Source organism: Telopea speciosissima, chromosome 5 (genome assembly GCF_018873765.1).
Source record: "Telopea speciosissima isolate NSW1024214 ecotype Mountain lineage chromosome 5, Tspe_v1, whole genome shotgun sequence".
Classification (NCBI taxonomy): domain Eukaryota; kingdom Viridiplantae; phylum Streptophyta; class Magnoliopsida; order Proteales; family Proteaceae; genus Telopea; species Telopea speciosissima.
The window spans coordinates 60,184,510-60,202,622 of NC_057920.1; the positions used below are offsets into that span (position 1 = coordinate 60,184,510).

An 18,113-nucleotide genomic window follows, 5' to 3' on the forward strand; every position below is an offset into this window, starting at 1 on the left:
TCAAACAAAACTCAGATCACCCCTTGATTTTTGAAAAAACTCAAATCACCCCCTAGTTTAGACCCTAATATGACAAATTAGTTCCTAACGTTAGTTTTATGCCGTTAAGTGATGATGCCACACAGTTAAATAAACTTAAATCCCTAAACTACCCTTTAACAGTGTATTGTAAATTTAATTCTAATGTTTTAGTGCAAGGGTAAAATAGTCCTTTCACACTAATAACTAACAGCAAACTAACACCATTACTATAGAGGGGGTGATTTGAGTTTTTTCAAAAACCAAGGGGTGATCTGAGTTTCGTTTGAAAACCAGAAGGTGACGTGTAATTTACCCAAGAAAATTTTATGGAAAACTTGATTTCCTTATCATTGAAAGAAAAATACTTGATGATAATATTTTTTCCCATGTCGATGAAATTCCCACTCAAATAATAATAACATGTCATGAAATTCCAATGGAAATGTGTTTCTCTTACAAGTGACAGATTTTTTATTGATGACATGAAAAACTATAAATTTTTTGTCACAATTACAATTTCAGTGGAACTTTTTACTATAATCATCCCTAGAGGATCAGATTAGTTTCCACTGCTTGTACATTCTTCTCTCTTAGAATACATACTTGCTGACCTTTTAGCAAAAAAAAAACCCTCTATTCCTTTAGGAAAGCACCAAAGCACTTGCTTTTCCTTTTTATCATCTGCACTTGTTTCTCCTCATTTTATCACTGCCATTGTACATTTGCACTCACTTCTCCCAAATATTTCTTCTATGCCTTAAAAGGAATAAAAAGAAATCTAGGACTTACATTTAAAACCAAAACTCTTCTTTAAACTTGCTTTGAGCTCTCCTTCAACCCAAGGTATCGTTTCCTCAGTCTATACTTCGAATCTCTAGACTTTAAACTCCCTTTATCTTCTTGTTCTTTCTTTCCCCTCCCTTCTCTCTTTTCTGACTTTGAAATGAGCCAAAAATCAAACTTAAATGGGTTGTCTCACTTCTTGATGGTCAACCGGATCCTTTGATGGTTTCAACCGTCTGGCTGCTAGAATCTATGGTTTGATGCAAGTTCGATCGACCAATAGTCATTAAATCGTGCATAACCTTCTCAGCTTAACTCTGTTTGATTCGATTCTTTTTCCACAATGGAGGTAACTTAATTACCTTCGTTTTTCATGTTTTGGGCTTCCCCAGATTCTGACTCAATGGTCCTTTAAAAGTCATATAAATTCAACATTTCACTTTAAACTGTACCAACATTCTTTTCTCTTTGTTGTGGAACACCAGTAGAGTTTACACTATACATAGGGCCATTCTACACTATTCAATGCTTTTAAATAATGAAAATTCATATTTACCTGTGCTATCATAACTTCTCTTTTGAATTGACTTGAACTGGATTCCATCCAAACGAACTCATCTACACTTGTCAATCATAAAATTCAATATTAAATACTTTTTTGGGTAATGATTATTACATGTAAATTCTCTAGCACCAAAGAGTGACTTTGGGGAGAGCTCGGTCTCTCTACTTGCTAGAAACAAGAGAGAGAGGGGGAGGAGGAGGTAGGGAAAATGATGGAATGACAGAAATGTCATTTTAAATACCAATTTATAAATATAATTATGAAATTTTAATAAAAGAAAATAAAATATCTAAATCGTCCCACGTAATTGATTTTCAATGTCCCACTACTTATTGTGTATTGAACTTTTCACCATTCTCTTATTTTTTCCAAACATATAACTCACCCTTGTTACATGAATAACAACCCATTATATAATCATAAGATTTTCGTATAAGAAAATGAAATATCTTAATTGCCCTAATGTAATTGATTTTTATTGTTTCACTGCTTCTTGGGTATTGGTCTTTTCACTATTTTGTTATTTTTACAGGAGTAATCCACCCTTGTTACATGAATAATAACCATTTTAAATAACAGATAAGAAGAAGGAGAGGAATTGTAAGAGTGCCTGTCTATCCACAATTCCACGAAAGGAAATTATTGGAATACTGAACCTAGCAAGAGTTGCAGAGAGAGAGAATGATGAAAAATACTGTTTCATCACAAGATGCCATTTGTATGGTTTTGATATTGGTAGAGATATATAAAATTTAACATTTTGCCTTAAGTAATAGTTATATAAGCTGTTAGAACAAACACCTATCAAAACACGAACAAAAATGAAATCTGAGCAAGATGACACGGAGATTTAACGTGTTTCACACACCAGTATGGTGTGCTACGTCTACGGGTGAAGGCGAAGATGTTTCACCATGTAAATCAGAGAAAGTTACAAAGGAGATCTCACAAGAACACCCAAAACGGCTCTGCTTCACTCTCCCAGAAATCCTAAATCGAAAATCCCAAAATTCTCACTCACGTACAACAAAGTGGATAAAGAATATAAATACTCCTCCATCGGATCGGGTTGAACAGTATCGCGGGGGTTTCACCCCCGCACCCCCAATGAGATCAGTGCTAGGCTCCGGGCTTGGGCCGTCCACTATCATCATAGATCTCAGAAAAAGTTCCATTCGGGTCGCCACCAAAAATATTGAACTGGATCATTCTTCAAAATGGCCGGGTCCAAGAATTCGAGACATACATAACATGAACTCTGAAAACCATTAAAGTTTTACTTATTAGATACAAGAAACTTTTTGCTGTTTATAACCCATTATAAGGGTTATTATTTGTGAAACCATTTAACAGAATCTTTGGTTCTATTTTGCATCATCCATAGAACGTGTTCAAATGTTTTATTGCGCTCTAAATCTGATGCATCATTTGGCACTAATGTGCTTTTTCTTATCTTGTTGTCTCATAATTAGAGACATTATGTGCTTGGAAACGCACAACTTGAGCTGGAATACCATCTTTCATAAGAACAAAATATTGTGCTGATGAGGTGATATATAAATCCTTACAGAATTAGCAATAGCCATGCAAGACAAGCAACAGTAAAGTTCCAAAACATGAAAAAGCCATGGAAGACAACCCTATATATAATATATATATATATATATCTTCTCTGTAGATGAAAACTATATAATTTGGAAAAGTAGCAACCCTAATTAAGAATAGACAAGGGGACTAGAGGGATTAATGGAATGGTAGAGAGAACATGCTAGAGAAGGAGTTGCATCACCCCTTCTTGTCGTTTCTAATGAAACCTGACTCTTTCCCTGAAAAAGATGGATAACCCTTTACTACTACTGATGATTTCTACACTCGATCATTCAAAAGTGGAACCTGTTTTTCAATGTTTAAGTGCTCTACTTTTTAATTGTTAAAGTTAAAACAATAGAACAGTAGTATTAGGAGCTACTAGGCAATCCACTATGCTCAAGGAGGAGATAGACTGTTCCACTATATCTTCTCTTGGGTTGGGCTAGGGAATAGAGTAGGGCTGCAACAAGCTCGGGTTGAGCCTGATTTTATGGAACCCTAGTCCAACCCTGAGTCCCCTTAGCTGGGCTGAGACCCGACCTTAACTCAGGGCCTTAAAAATCCAATCCTGATTCACCCTTAGGGTCAAGCTGGGCCGACTCTAATTGGCTTTGATCATGGGGAGGGGGAGGAAATGCATGGGCTGAAATGGGCCAAAGAGAAAATTATCAATTTTACATAAAATAACACTATAATAAAATATATTATATCACTTATTATCTTCATATATTATATGTTATATAAAAAATTTTGGGTCACGTTTAATGTGTATAAAATATACATATATTATCAATATATATTTTATAGTATAACTTAAAACAGGGTCAGGCCGGGTCGGGCGTGGCTTAGCTCGAGGCCTCAACCCTAGCCCAACCCAATCCTGATTAAGGGCCAGAATTTCTAGTCCTGACCCGCCCTTAGGGCCAAATATCTTAGCCCAGACCATGTTCGCTCAGGGCGGGCTAGGGCAGGTTCAGGCTGATAGGGCCAAACTTGCACCCCTAGAATAGAGATCACCTCTTCTTTGAATGTCTCTTCTTAGTTAGTTTGTGGGCAAGCACATTCATTAAATAAGCTTATATTAATGGAAGGATGTTAACTAGTTGGATAGAGTCCATTATGGGAAGTGATCTCCTTAATGGGTAATGGGTTTTCCAGTTAACCGTCTTAAAGTATAAAATAATATGTGTGTCTATTACCAGATGGCAAGACTTTGGAAATAATCTATATGCCAAATTGTACGTAGAGGCTGATGGGTCTAATGATCTGAAACAAATGGATTCTTAGTAGGATCAAAATCAATCATGAACTGGAACCTGAGCTGTTTGCTATTCTCAACGGCCTTGATTGGACTAATCGAGAGGTTTGAAGTTGAAAGAAGTTTGGTGCTCCAACACGGCGTTACCTGAACTTCTTCCAACTCCATATATCCCGTTCTCCTTGGCCTTTTGAAGTGTTGAAATATTTTTTGCAAATTTTGGATCGATCCAAAGATATCTTGTTCAAACCTTAGACGGATCCCCCTCTCCTAACTTGGTTTAGGTCTTTAGCAAAACAAACTACTACTACTACTAATGTATCATGTATCGTCGAACACTGTACAAATTTGCTATTTTATTAATTTATGATTTTTTTTTTCATTAAAAAAAAATAGTTTTATTTAATGACTCGAAAAAACACCCAAATTGAAAGAATCTCTGCACAAGGGCCAGTACTATACTGTGTCCTTGTCCAGAATATGTCATAATATTTGATAGATGCTAGCCGAAAAAAACCATAAGGACTTGGTGCTTTATAGTGACCTGAACGCTGAAGACCACTTCCCTGATTTCTTCATTTGAAGGAATTTTTAGGATACATAGAGCCAATATCCTTCCTATATTACCCTATTGAAGATAATTCAAAGGGGATTCAGGATCAATTGGGGAAGAGCTATTAAAAGTTGTTGAAATCAAAACTCTATCAATTTCTTTAGAATTAGTAAGCCATGAGTTATTCTTATGTTGATCTTTGAATCCGCATATTAGGTTTATGTTGTTGCGAACCCTAGTAACTGCATGAACAGGGATGCCCCCTTTTATAAAATTTTAGTGGAGTCAAATAACATTATTTTTCTTTAAGATTTAAGATGAAAATAACTATCTCATGGAATTTGATACAACCTTAATACCTTTTTTGTTCACTTTCTTTTCTTTGTTGGATTGTGGTTGATCATTTGTTTTCATCAGTAAATATTTTTAGAAAGAGCAGCAATCCAAATATCTACCATATGGTAAATTGGTAGAACCTAAATTTTGTGGATAGGTAGATTCCAATGTCTCTAGCTCGCATGTAAAATTTCAACCAAATAGAGTTTGTCAAACAGCAAAATAAAAGTTAGAAAAATTAGGACAATGAGGCAATGCACAATAGTGATCAAAATACTATAAGACGTGCATAATAAAGTGTTTTTCAAATTAGGCCCTTAGAATATGATAAGCGACTAATTCAAACTATGTACTATCTATCCAACTGTCAAAATTGTCACATCATTATTTGACGTGGCACACTAAGGATGTGTTGCTTTACATATCGAAACAAGCAGTTGAAATATGAGTTTTTCCCTTATTTTTATATCATATCTAATTTATTTGATTTTGAAAAATAGTGCCATGCCTCCTTCTACATTTTTATTTTGCATCAAAAGTCAATGCTTTTAATAGAGATCTAAAGTCAATTAATAGCTTACTAATACTATTAAGAAGTAATTAATATGTGAATTTCTTCTACTCCTGCCTACTTATATTTAAATATAAGAGGATTAAATCCTTTATGAGACAATTCCTATCCCAATTCTGATTGGTTCTTAGGAGTAGAACTTATGAAGCTATATTATGAAAAGAAGGGGAAAAAATAAAAATCAAATTCAAACCCAAGTGGCAAAATGCAATTTGGTTTGGAGGAGGTTGGGGGGGAGTATGCTAGATACTTACCCTGTGGTCCTCCTAGTATTGCTCTTTGTAATGAATGAGAGAGAGAGAGAGAGAGAGAGAGAGAGAGAGAGAATAAGATCTAAACAATATCCGAACTCAGCCTAGTGACATACCCAAAGCACTCTAGGATCAAGAGTTACTATTTGTGAAACCACTTAAACAGAATCTATAGAGAAAATGGTAAACAAGACAAACATAGAAGATTAGAGGAGAGAGAATCATCTTCTTCAAACGATATGGATCTAAGTACGAGTGTTCTTGAATCACTAGTGTATGTTTTGGTATGCTCATATGATTCTCTATGTTGATTGAATAATTAATTTTAGTAGTGGTTTGACATCCTAAGACTGTGCTCCCATACTAGGAGTCTTGGGAGGAGAGTTGTGGTGGACACTCAATGGTAGGAAAATGTTGCTACTGTAGGGTTTAAATTTCATAATTACAAATGGGGTACTTCATTGGAATGTCCTTATGACCTGAGTCAATCTACCTTTAGTTGGTAGGGCTCTATGGATAGATTTAAAAAAAAAAAAAGTGAACCCAATGCACAAGGCTCCCACTATTGCAGGGTTTGGGGAGGGTCATAATATACAGCCTTATCCTTGCTTTCATAGAGAAGCTGTTTCCATATTCGAACTCGTGACCACTTGATTTCAAAGAAATAGATGAAATTGGATTGGACCTATAGTTATGGATAGAGACATTTGTTAGAAGCCTATAACCACATGTACAATACCACCTATTCATTGATAGGTATGTTGAGAGAAATTTTTTGATAATTGCTTTAACAACATGGGTTTTGGGGTATAAAGAAGAATTAAGTCACTAGATCATGGTAGAATGTTAGTGAAAGTTTTTCTGTTATTGCATACTGTTGCACAAAGAAAGATGCAAGGTTTCCCTCTCTGCAACACAAGAATTGTATTGAACATGAAGAACTTTGCAAAAATCTTTATTGATTAATTAAGTGATATTGATCCCTTTCTTATGGCACTATAGCCTCTATTTATACATGTTTTCCCCACGATTCCCTTTTCAAAGACGTGCGAGATTGCTTTCCTTCTTCTTCGGATGATTGAGTCCTTCTAGGCTTTGGATACCCCCTGGAGGAGTGATCCTCTCCTAAATTTCAGCCATTAGGAGTCTTTCCATACATGGAGTGCGGTTACCATTCTTAATGCCATTGAGATTCTTTCCAACTAACTTTGCTGATGTGTCTATCCACGTTTTACCTTGCCTCTTATGATATAGGAGTCTTCGAAGGAATATGCTTCTCGGGCCCCACTCTTCCATGCATCACCCGGTAACTGATTAGATACAATATGGTGTATCACATGCCTAGTAGCCCTAGTGGCAACCAAAACTAAAATAAACTACATATAGATAATAGTTACATTTATGAGTCATAATAGAAGTTAATTCTAATGACCGCGCTTTGAGCATAGTTTTGAAGGAAGCGGTGGTAATTGATGAAAAGTTTTATATTCGCGTGCCTTTCAGAGCCAAACCATTGATAGAAGAACCCTTAACACTCCTTGCCCTAATAAAATATCTAAAAGTTAAAATGGTTGGTCTCTCGATCTGATTTTCATGTTTCAACCAAGTGCATAGATCAGCACTATCAACCCAAATTTCTACCTGCTAGTACCCTTGTTCCATGGCGAAGCACAAACCGTGCATGATGCTTCCGGTTTATTTATGCCAGCACAGTTCCTGAAACACCACAACTCAAGGAAGCAAAGTGAAACTTGGACTGAAAAAGGAGAACCCACAACCCATGCATAATATAAAGATATTGATTCAATACATCCATCACATATTGGTATAGGACAATAAGTAGAGAATAGGGGTTGATACACGACCAACTATTTATAGCCAAATTTTCCTCTATAACCCTAATTTGGCCTATACCAAGCTTTTCTATTAATCAGATAATTTCTTAAACCAATGGAAAATAAATTTTAAAGCACAAGTTTGAGGTAAGTTTGCTTTATTGCATATAAATATGTCATTAGCAAACAAGAGGTGATGAACAATAGGGGCACCTCTGGCAATAGACATCCCACTCAAGATTTTTTGATATTGAGAAAACCCATCAGTTTAGAAAAATCCTACACTATGATACTAAATAGGGAGAATGTTTTTTGTGCCGGTGGCGCAGGCTGCGCCCAGACACATGGGGGTGGATGAAATGACCACCCTACCCCCCTAAATGGCAGGCCCAAGTGTCTGGACGTAGGCTGTGCTGCGGCACAGAGAACATCAACCCTAATAAATAATACTTGACTCAGAGGATCTCCTTACCTTATACCTTGACTAGGGGTATTATGGTCAAGAGTAGAGCCATTTATTTTGACTTTAAAAGAAGAAATGGAAATTCATATTGAAATCAGATCACACCTACTCTCTTATCAAAATCTAGGAACTCCATTATAGCTCTAAAGAATCTCCAATATTCCAATATGTCCTAGGCTTTTCCCATATCAGCTTTTATTTTCATGTAAGCTCATCCCTCCCCCCTCTTTTGTCTCATTTAATGTATGATTTCATCAACCACTATGACATTGTCTTCTTTTAATAAAGGCATCTTGTCAAGGAGAGATAAATTATTTTTTTTTTAAAATAGGAATCGTAACCATAACAGTAGAGGCTGGATGCAAGTGGATTCTTAATCTTAAGTATTAAAACATAACAGTTTTGTTTAATGACTCGAGAAAACACCCAAATTGAAAGAATCCCTGCACAAGGGTCAGTACTATGTCCTTGTCTAGAATATGTCATAATATTTGATAGATGTTAGCCGAAAAAACCATCAGGACTTGGTGCTTTATAGTGACGCGAATGTTGAAGACCACTTCCCTGATTTCTTCATTTGAACAAATTTTCAGCATACATAGAGCTAATGTCCTTCCCATAATTACCCTATTGAAGATAATTCAAAGAGAATCAGGATCAATTTGGGAAGAGCTATTAAAAGTTGTTGATCTTTGAATCCACATATTAGGTTTATGCTGTTGCGAACCCTAATAACTGCATGGACAGGGATGCCCTCTTTTATAAAATTTTAGTGGAGTCAAATAACACCATTTTTCTTTAAAATTTAAGATGAAAATAACTATCTCTCGGAATTTGATACAACCTTAATACCTTTCTTTTCTTTATTGGATTGTGGTTGATCATTTGTTTTCATCGGTAAATAGTTTTAGAAAGAATTGCAATCCTAATATCTACCATGTGGTAAATTAGTAAAACCTAAATTTTGTGGGTAGGTAGATTCTAATGTCTCTGGTTCACATGTTAAATTTCAACCAAATAGAGTTTACAAAACAACAAAATGAAAGTTTGAAAAGTTAAGAGTATGAGGTAATGCACAATAGTGGTTGAAATACTATAAGATGTGCATAATAAAGTGTTTTTCAAATTAGGCCCTTAGAATATGATAAGTGACTAATTCAAACTATGTACTATCTATCCAACTGTCAAAATTGCCACATCATTATTTGACACGGCACACTAAGGATGGCTTGCTTTACATATCAAAACAAGTAATTGAAATATGAGTTTTTCCCTTATTTTTATATCATATCCAATTTACTTGATTTTGAAAAATAGTGCCAAAAAGTCTCCTTCCTTGTATTTACATTTTTATTTCGCATCAAAAGTCAATGCTTTTAATAGAGATCTAAAGTCAATTAATAGCTTCCTAATACTATTAAGAAGTAGTTAATATGTGAGTTTCTTCTACTCCTGCCTACTTATATTTAAATATAAGACGATTAAATCCTTTATGAGACAATTCCTATCCCAACTCTGATTGGTTCTCAGGAGTAGAAGTTCTGAAGCTATATTATGAAAAAAAGGGGAAAAAATAAAAATCAAATTCAAACCCAAGTGGCAAAATACAATTTGGTTTGGAGGAGGGTGGAGGGGAGTATGCTAGACACTTACCCTGTGGTCCTCCTAGTATTGCTCTTAGTAATGTGTGTGTGTGTGTGTGTGAGAGAGAGAGAGAGTAATTATCACCTCCAATTCGCGGGCATCTCCAATTTCTCCAATTCCTCTAATAGGGGGAAGTGGACCCCACCTTAGACAGTATTTTCGGGCAGAGGGTAGGGTGGTCATTCCTGCTCCCATGTGAGAAATTGAAGGAATTGAAGGGAGCAGCGAAATGGAGGGGACAATGATTCGAGAGAGAGAGAGAGAGATCTAAACACAATAGGAACTCAGCCTAGTGCAGTACCCAAAGCACTCTAGGATCAAGAGTGGGGCTAAAGTATGAAAAATAGAAGATGAAGATCATGGGAACCACCTCAAATATTTAACCTAATTTAGCTTTTAAGCTTATAAAAAGCATAAAATCATAATACTAGTTTAATTTAAGTGAATGCTTAGCAAATTCTCCATGCTTGGGTGATTGATACTACTGGTGTATAATTCTAGGGACTAATGAATGATGGGATGAATCTAGCTTAAAGCTATTTGGAAGTACTGATTTTTATGTCATGGTTCTCACAAACCAATGGACCCGGCAGTTTGATCACAATTGGTCCATAAACCTTATTGTGCAACTAATTTTCATTTTTATTTTTAGTCCATTGTATATGTATGTATCATATACTATCTATTAGATGCTGTAAATACAAATACCAAGAAATACGAAGAAAACAAAAACAGAGCAAAGATGACACAAAAATTTAATGTGATTCACACACCAATATGATGTGTTACATCCACGGGCGAAGTTGAAGATGATTCACTATGTATTATGTAATGGAAGAAAAGTACAGAGAAGATCTCAAGAACATCAAAAGTTGTCACAAGGACTCTTCCCAGAAAAATCCTAACTCGAAAATCTTCAAATCTCACTCGTTTCACTTGCTCGCACAATAAGAAGATAAAACATATAAATACTCTTCTAAGTTGGGTCGAGTCATACTATATCACGGGTGCTTCACCCCTGTATCCCCCAACGAGATCAGTGATGAGCCCTTCGCTACCATCACAAAACTCACAAGAAATCTCTTTCGCATCACTACCAAAAATGTTGGAACGAGGCAAACTTTGAAACAGGTACAAAAATTCGAAGCACACATAACAAATGCATTATTGGACTATCATAGTGGATGGATTGTCCAAGTATTGACTACCAAGTCTAATTGGGCCGACCCAAGGTCTATTTTTTGGAACATTGTTCTGTACTTATGAATGGAATTGAGACAAATACAAACTCTTAAAATGTAGTGCTTTGGCCTACTTCATTGGAAAAATAGTTATTGGAGTACTTTCTCTGCTGGTCATACTTTCTAATTCCCGATTTGGTCTTGATATTGAACCATCTACAACTTTAAGTTCAGTTCAATTTGATTCAACCCAACTTTGCATAGATAAACCAAATAGAAAGACTAGGTTCAAATTAGTAGTTTTTTGTTAGGTTTAAATAAACAACCCCTTGGTCGGTTGATTGGTGGCTTGCCAGTTGGAGTGCATGTCTCTCCAGGGGTCAATGGATCAGTTCTCCTAGTTGCATATATGTGCCAAAAAAACACCCCCTCCAACTCCCCCTTGATAGTTGTAAGCTTCTGTTGACTTGTCTTAGCTTTCCCCCCTTAGTTTGTAGTTGGCCTATGGACCCTTGATTAAGATAATCCAAAAAACGCCTTACCGTTGCTTTCACAAAGAGGCTGTTTTCAGAGATATGAGATTTCTATGGTTCGACACTACTGTCTACATCGACGAAGTAAGATTCAATTTTTAACTAAGATCAAGAGAAGAGATATAATGCAATCCTTACGATTTGATAAACTTTCTTGAAATTGAGATTCAATTTCACTTACTCACTTTACTTCACATCTTAAAGGACTCTCACTCTCTTCTACTTTCTTAGAAGACTCTCCTTTCCTTTGAGACTTCACTCAAATCTTATTTTAAAAAACCTCAAATGGGCAACCTAATTAGACCGGTAACTCAAACCCATCCAATTGGTCTAGATAAAAGACAAACCCAATAGATTTTTATTTCCTCCACATAAAATCGAATCCATTCTTTTTTGTTTTGACAAAATCTACTTTCACAAGGAATCAAACTATAGAAAACCCAATTCTGGTTCAACCAATTGGTCCAACCTAACAAAGCAATGGTCTAGAATTCTAAACCAATCCTACACACAAATACTGATTTCTTTCTATTTATACTCCATTACACCTTTACCCAACAAAGAAAAATACCCATTACACAAAAGGGTAAGATCATCTTTCTCTCTCTCTCTCTCCTTAACGAGCGTGGAACAAACGCTCATAAGTGAGATCTTCTATTTGGTCAGAATCTCTTTGATCATCCAATGATGTTTTGGAAGTCTGACTCATAAAATCATGGCTTGTAGCATGAAAAAAAGGACTAGAGGAGGCAGAGATACTATTAGAGCATATAACGGCATTACCAATACAAAGGGCCAAAGAGGTAATCCCCGGTCAATGGGTCAACCAGACCACCTTGAAATCTATTGAATGAACCAATGAATGGAACATATAAAGAGTACTTTTCTCCTCAATTGCTTCCATTATTGGAGTTTGGAAGCTCTATCAGGGACTCCAAATCTGGTGGGTATCTTACTGTGCTATGGTGAATAGGCAGAACAGCTAGTGGGCATTACTACAATGAAACCACAATCAAAGAAGAACAATAGAACAAAATGGACGGTTCAGATGAAATGGGTCTTTTTTTTATCTAAAATTATTTTGGTTTTCTTAACCTTTTTTGCTTTCAAACATTTTAAGACTTTTGGAAGTAATAACACAACTTTTCATTAGAAGAGAAAAGAATGAGTGAAGATAAAAAGTGAAGGTTGGGGAGAAGTAGGAAGGAAATAGGCCAATAGGGGCTGGCTAACAAGATTAGATTCAGATCTGAATGGAGGTGGACTGGACTCTGGAGACTCCAAGGACTGCAAAAACTGACAAAGGATGCTAGCTCAGTTACACCTTAAAGGCAAAGAAAATAAGAAATCCTTCCGATTACATCCAATCTTTTTTTATAAAAAAAATTAAAAATTTCCACCGTTTTTTTCTTTAATTTTTTCTTCCATCTCTTCCATGGCTAGACAACAAGAATAGAAAGAGACGGAGGAGATGAGACTCAGAAGATAAAATATACTAAAAGGTTAAAAAATTGATATGAAAAGGAAGGGGCCAGGGGAGGGGGACCATCAAAGAAAACCCAAATAATGGATGAGGGAAGGGCCTTTGCAATGCCCTTTGGACAGTTCAGTGCAGGGAAGGGAGAGAGAGAGAGAGAGAGAGAGAGAGAGAGAGAGACTAGAGAAGGGAGACTGAGAAGGGCATGGAGAATCCCAATGTACAGAGCAGACATCAGAGTGGAGACCAATTAAATTAGTGTTCCTTATCTCACCTTCTCTGATCTTCCATTAAAACTTATGATTGTTTATTTTTGAATCTTCACTTCTCTTCTAATTCTCGTCCCTACCCTACTATACCAAACTCACTCACACATCTCTCTCTCTATCTAACAATCTACCTGTTCCTCTGTTTCTTCCCGTGTGATGTGGGTGTGATCTGGGTGAGAAGGAGAAGTGGGCTATGTGATCTGAAAAGAGAGCTATTAACAATCCAACCCATCAACCTTTTTTTAATTTTTAACGGTTGGCTAGATCGGAAGCTTTTAGGGTGTGATGAGAGAAGAGAAGACTGAAATGTCTGAAGATGAAGACAGAACGGTGGATCTTGGTGGCGCCACCTCCGGTGGCGGCGGTGGTGTATTCCATGAAACATCATCCAACAAGACCATGAGTTGTCCCTTGCCATGCCCAGATCAAGTCCTCGAAAACGTTCTCGAGAACGTTCTTCTTTTCCTCACATCTCGCCGCGACCGTAACTCTGTCTCTCTTGTCTGCAAGTCCTGGTATAGGACTGAGGCGCAAACTCGGTCCGAGCTCTTTATCGGCAACTGTTATGCTGTGTCACCTGCCAGGGCGATCGAGAGATTCCAGAAGGTGAGGTCCTTGGTGTTGAAAGGGAAGCCAAGGTTTGCGGATTTCAGTTTGGTGCCCATCAATTGGGGTGCCCACTTCTCACCCTGGGTTACTGCCATGTCTTCTGCTAATCCCTTGCTGGAAAAGGTATACTTGAAGCGTATGTCTGTCACTGATGAAGATTTGGACCTTCTCGCCAATTCTTTCCCGGGTTTTAAAGAACTCGTTATCGTTTGCTGTGATGGTTTCAGTACCAGCGGCCTTGCTGCCGTAGCCAGCAAGTGCAGGTATGTGGTTTTCCCTAGTCTTCCATTGACCAACAAATTTGATTGGATCATGTTGGAATTTTACAGGGCACCCATTTCTCGATTTGGTTCCTACCATGTGTCTTGGTTTTCTGGTTATTAATGATCTGGGTTTGTTTATCTTATGCGTTTGAAATGATTGTTTGAACCCAACTGTAGGATCAATCGCCAAGTTGGCATTTTGTTTTCTCTTTCAATCGTTTCTGATATTGTTAATGCAAGTATTTTTTGTAACTAAAAGGGAAGGAAATTGAAAACCCAAAAGAATGATAAGCAAAATTTGTTGAAGGAAAACTGCAAGTTCATTACCTTATCAGTTATTTAAACTTGTGATGATTTCTCAGACAACTTCGAGTGCTTGATCTGATCGATGACGATGTTATGGATGATGAACTGGACTGGATATCCTGTTTCCCAGAGACTGGGACGTGTCTTGAGTCTCTCATCTTTGACTGTGTTGATTGGCCTGTAAGCTTTGAAGCATTGGAGCGACTGGTAGCTACTTCTCCTTCTTTGAGGAGGCTTAAGTTGAATCGGCATGTCTCCCTTGGGCAACTCCACCGCCTGATGGTCCGAGCTCCACAGCTAACACATCTTGGAACAGGGTCTTTCAGCTTGTTGGAGCAACCAGCACAAGAAGGTCAAGATGCAAATCTCTCTCAGGTTTTTGCCAAATGCAAATCCTTAATCAGTCTCTCGGGATTTAGTGAAATAGTGCCAGACTATCTCCCCACAATCCATCCAGTCTGTGCCAAACTTACCTCACTCAATCTAAGCTATGCCAGTATCAATGCTGAACAACTCAAGTCGGTTATCTGTCACTGCCATAGGCTTCAGACTTTCTGGGTATGATTTCTTTTTTGTCTGTTATGGTTCTAGTCTCTGGCCAGATCTGTTTCTTAATTTGCTAATGAAATTTGAGTCCTACGTATTGGTTGGTATCCCTGCAGGTCCTTGACTCTGTATGCGATGAAGGGCTTCAGGCTGTGGCTGCAACTTGCAAGGAACTCCTTGAGCTTCGGGTCTTCCCTATGGACGCCCGTGAAGATGGTGAAGGCTTTGTCTCTGAAGTGGGCCTTCTTGCAATTTCTCAGGGTTGTAGAAAGCTGCGATCCATCCTATATTTTTGCCAGCAGATGACGAATGCAGCTGTGGTGGCTATGTCAAAGAACTGTCCTGATCTTGTGGTCTTCCGTCTCTGTATAATGGGACGCCACCGGCCTGATCATGTGACTAAAGAACCCATGGATGAAGGGTTTGGAGCCATCGTAATGAACTGTAAGAAGCTCACAAGGCTTGCAATATCTGGATTGCTCACTGACATGGCATTCAATTACATTGGCAAGTATGGGAAGTTGGTCCGCACCTTGTCTGTTGCATTTGCAGGAAACACTGATATGGCATTGAGGTATGTGCTTGAGGGCTGCCCTAAATTACAGAAGCTTGAGATCAGGGACAGTCCATTCGGCGATTCTGCATTGCTTTCTGGTCTGCACCACTACTACAACATGAGATTCCTATGGATGTCATCATGTAAACTGTCTCTTCAAGGTTGTAAAGAGGTTGCCCGAAGAATGCCTCACCTTGTGGTTGAAGTAATTAGGGATGTAGAAGGTGCAAGCGAAGATGCTGTAGAGAAGCTATACATGTACCGATCTCTTGAAGGGTTTAGGCGTGATAAACCGGAATTTGTGACAATCTTGTAGGTTTGTATCTGTAGGCTAGTGTTGAAGGATACATCATCTGATAACACAAAAACATGGTTGCCAATGAACAAGTTATAGTCATTTCAGCTCTACTGGAGAGAGGAATATCGCGGGTACCTTTTAAAACCCACAATTAGGTGCGGGAGTTCCTTGTCTAAAGATGGTAGTACCTATCAATTTTTTCTTCGCTGGGCACAGTTGGAATGTCATTTGGAGTAGAAACCTGGTGATGGATAACATGTAGTCTTTGCCAGGTGATCTCCCAAGCGCAAGGGTTCGTGGAAGGGCCATTGATGTAGGTGATGGATGTTTCTATAAGGTGGGGTTCACTCATCCCATGTTGTATTTGTAGGTGATCAATTTTAATGTTTCTCTATTTATCATAAAAGAGATGGGGAGGGGAGGAGCCCTCTCATCAAAGTTTGGAGGATCGGAGACCTGATTTTTCCAATTGTTTCAAGATCAGAGATCAGTATGTTCGTCCATGATGAAGAATGGGAGAGATTCAGAAGGTGAAAATTGGGAACTTCTAAATTTTTTTCAGTGCTTTACATAGGCTTCTTTCTGAATGAAGACTCAGATATCTTTCTTCAAGTGGTAGTTGACTTCAAACTGTTACTGTTTATTATTTTAGAATCAAGGGAGATGCCCAGAAATTGTTCTAAGAGAATTGAAGAAAGATTTATTTCTCTTCCCTTTTCATTCTTTTCCCAATGTTTATTTGATTTTCTCAAATTGGTTCTAAGATTATTAAATTTATCACATCATCATCATCATCATCATCAATTCATCATCACCACCACCATTATCATCATAATTGTCACCAAGCAAAAAATGTGAATGCAAAAAAAAAATAATAATAATAAAAATGCATGAACTCAGTGGGTCCTTACCTTTTTGAATGTGACTATTCAACTGATGGTAAGGAGCAACTAATGATTTTGATTGACTTTTGAGTGTTGGTTGGAACTCAGATGGGTTAGAGATGAGGAAACTGATCTCTAATTTTATTCAGTGCAGTACCCATCATGAGGTGAATCTTTATTATTGCCATGAAATCAGAGTATCCAATATTCCTGATTGTTAATCACTAAATTTTGGGATTGTGAGCTGGATGAGGGGAGAAGCCTTGGAAAAATTTTCTCTTAATGTTCCAATGGTTGATTAGATTTACTATAATCTGATTTTTGCTGATATACTGCTTCTTCCATCAGATGGGTTTCAAAATCTCTATCTATTGGCAAATGGGTTTCAGAAGCAGATGGTTGAGATGGAAATCCATTAGTGTGTGGGTCTCAACTCTCAAGAGAGAAAGGAAAAAGAGATAGTAAAAAAGAATTTCCTGCTTGTGGGTAATGGAGAGAAGGAGATTGTAGCTAGCTGGGGTTATTCTTTTTGTGCAACTAAACCATACCTCATTTGTGGGTTACAATCTAGTGGACCAAGTGGACAAGAGCCATGTTGGAGTCTGGTGATTGGACATGGGGGGGATGAGGTGTGAAGTCAGACCCAGAGAAGAAACTTGGTCTTCACTGAAAGGGTTAAAAAAATGGGTCCCATAGTGATTGGTGTTCACATTCCTTGGGCCCTACTAGCTACTTACTCTCTTTATCCAGATTGCTTACGGTGGTAATAGTTCCATAGACGACTATAAGAGATAAGAGAAACCTCAGCTTTTCTTTTTGATAAATCATATAACCTTTACTTTTAAGCATGCTATGTTGATAAGTATGTATGCTTCTTATAGTTCTAAGATGAAAATGACCTCACGAAGTTGGAGAAGACCAGGTTTGCTACAGGGAAGAGTGAACCCACCCTCAAACGTGTCAAAGAGCTGGTTCCTCTTACTCTGATACCTTGGAGATCGAAGGGTCTCTCTCTCTCTCTCTCTCTCATGTTCCATCAGTTCAGAGCCTTGGGTTGATTACAAACATAACTTTAAGCAGAGTTAAATGGTAATTCATGATTTATGTGCGTGACAGGTAAAAAATCATCTCCAGTGCCCTAATCTGGCGGTGCATTGCATTGTGGGCTTGAGAGCTCGACACGTGGAAAATGTGACATCCAACGGTATCGTACTCGAGAAGAAAGAGAAGAAAAAAAATCTTTGCATCGAGCTCTCATTGTTGGATGGAGCTTCTTCCACGTGTTGAGCTCTTAGGACCGTACTGCACTGTATCACCAAAT

At 37.6% G+C, this 18,113-nt stretch overlaps 1 protein-coding gene across 1 annotated transcript; it reads left to right on the top strand.

The window, feature by feature from the left end:
- The first annotated feature begins 13,198 nt into the window (after positions 1 to 13,198).
- Positions 13,199 to 16,661, top strand: LOC122661505 (transport inhibitor response 1-like protein). The gene is made up of 3 exons (XM_043856911.1): positions 13,199 to 14,202; positions 14,565 to 15,066; positions 15,171 to 16,661. The coding sequence occupies exons 1-3, from the start codon at positions 13,616 to 13,618 to the stop codon at positions 15,924 to 15,926; spliced, it is 1,845 nt and encodes a 614-aa protein (XP_043712846.1). The 5' UTR covers positions 13,199 to 13,615; the 3' UTR covers positions 15,927 to 16,661.
- The last annotated feature ends 1,452 nt before the right edge of the window (positions 16,662 to 18,113 follow it).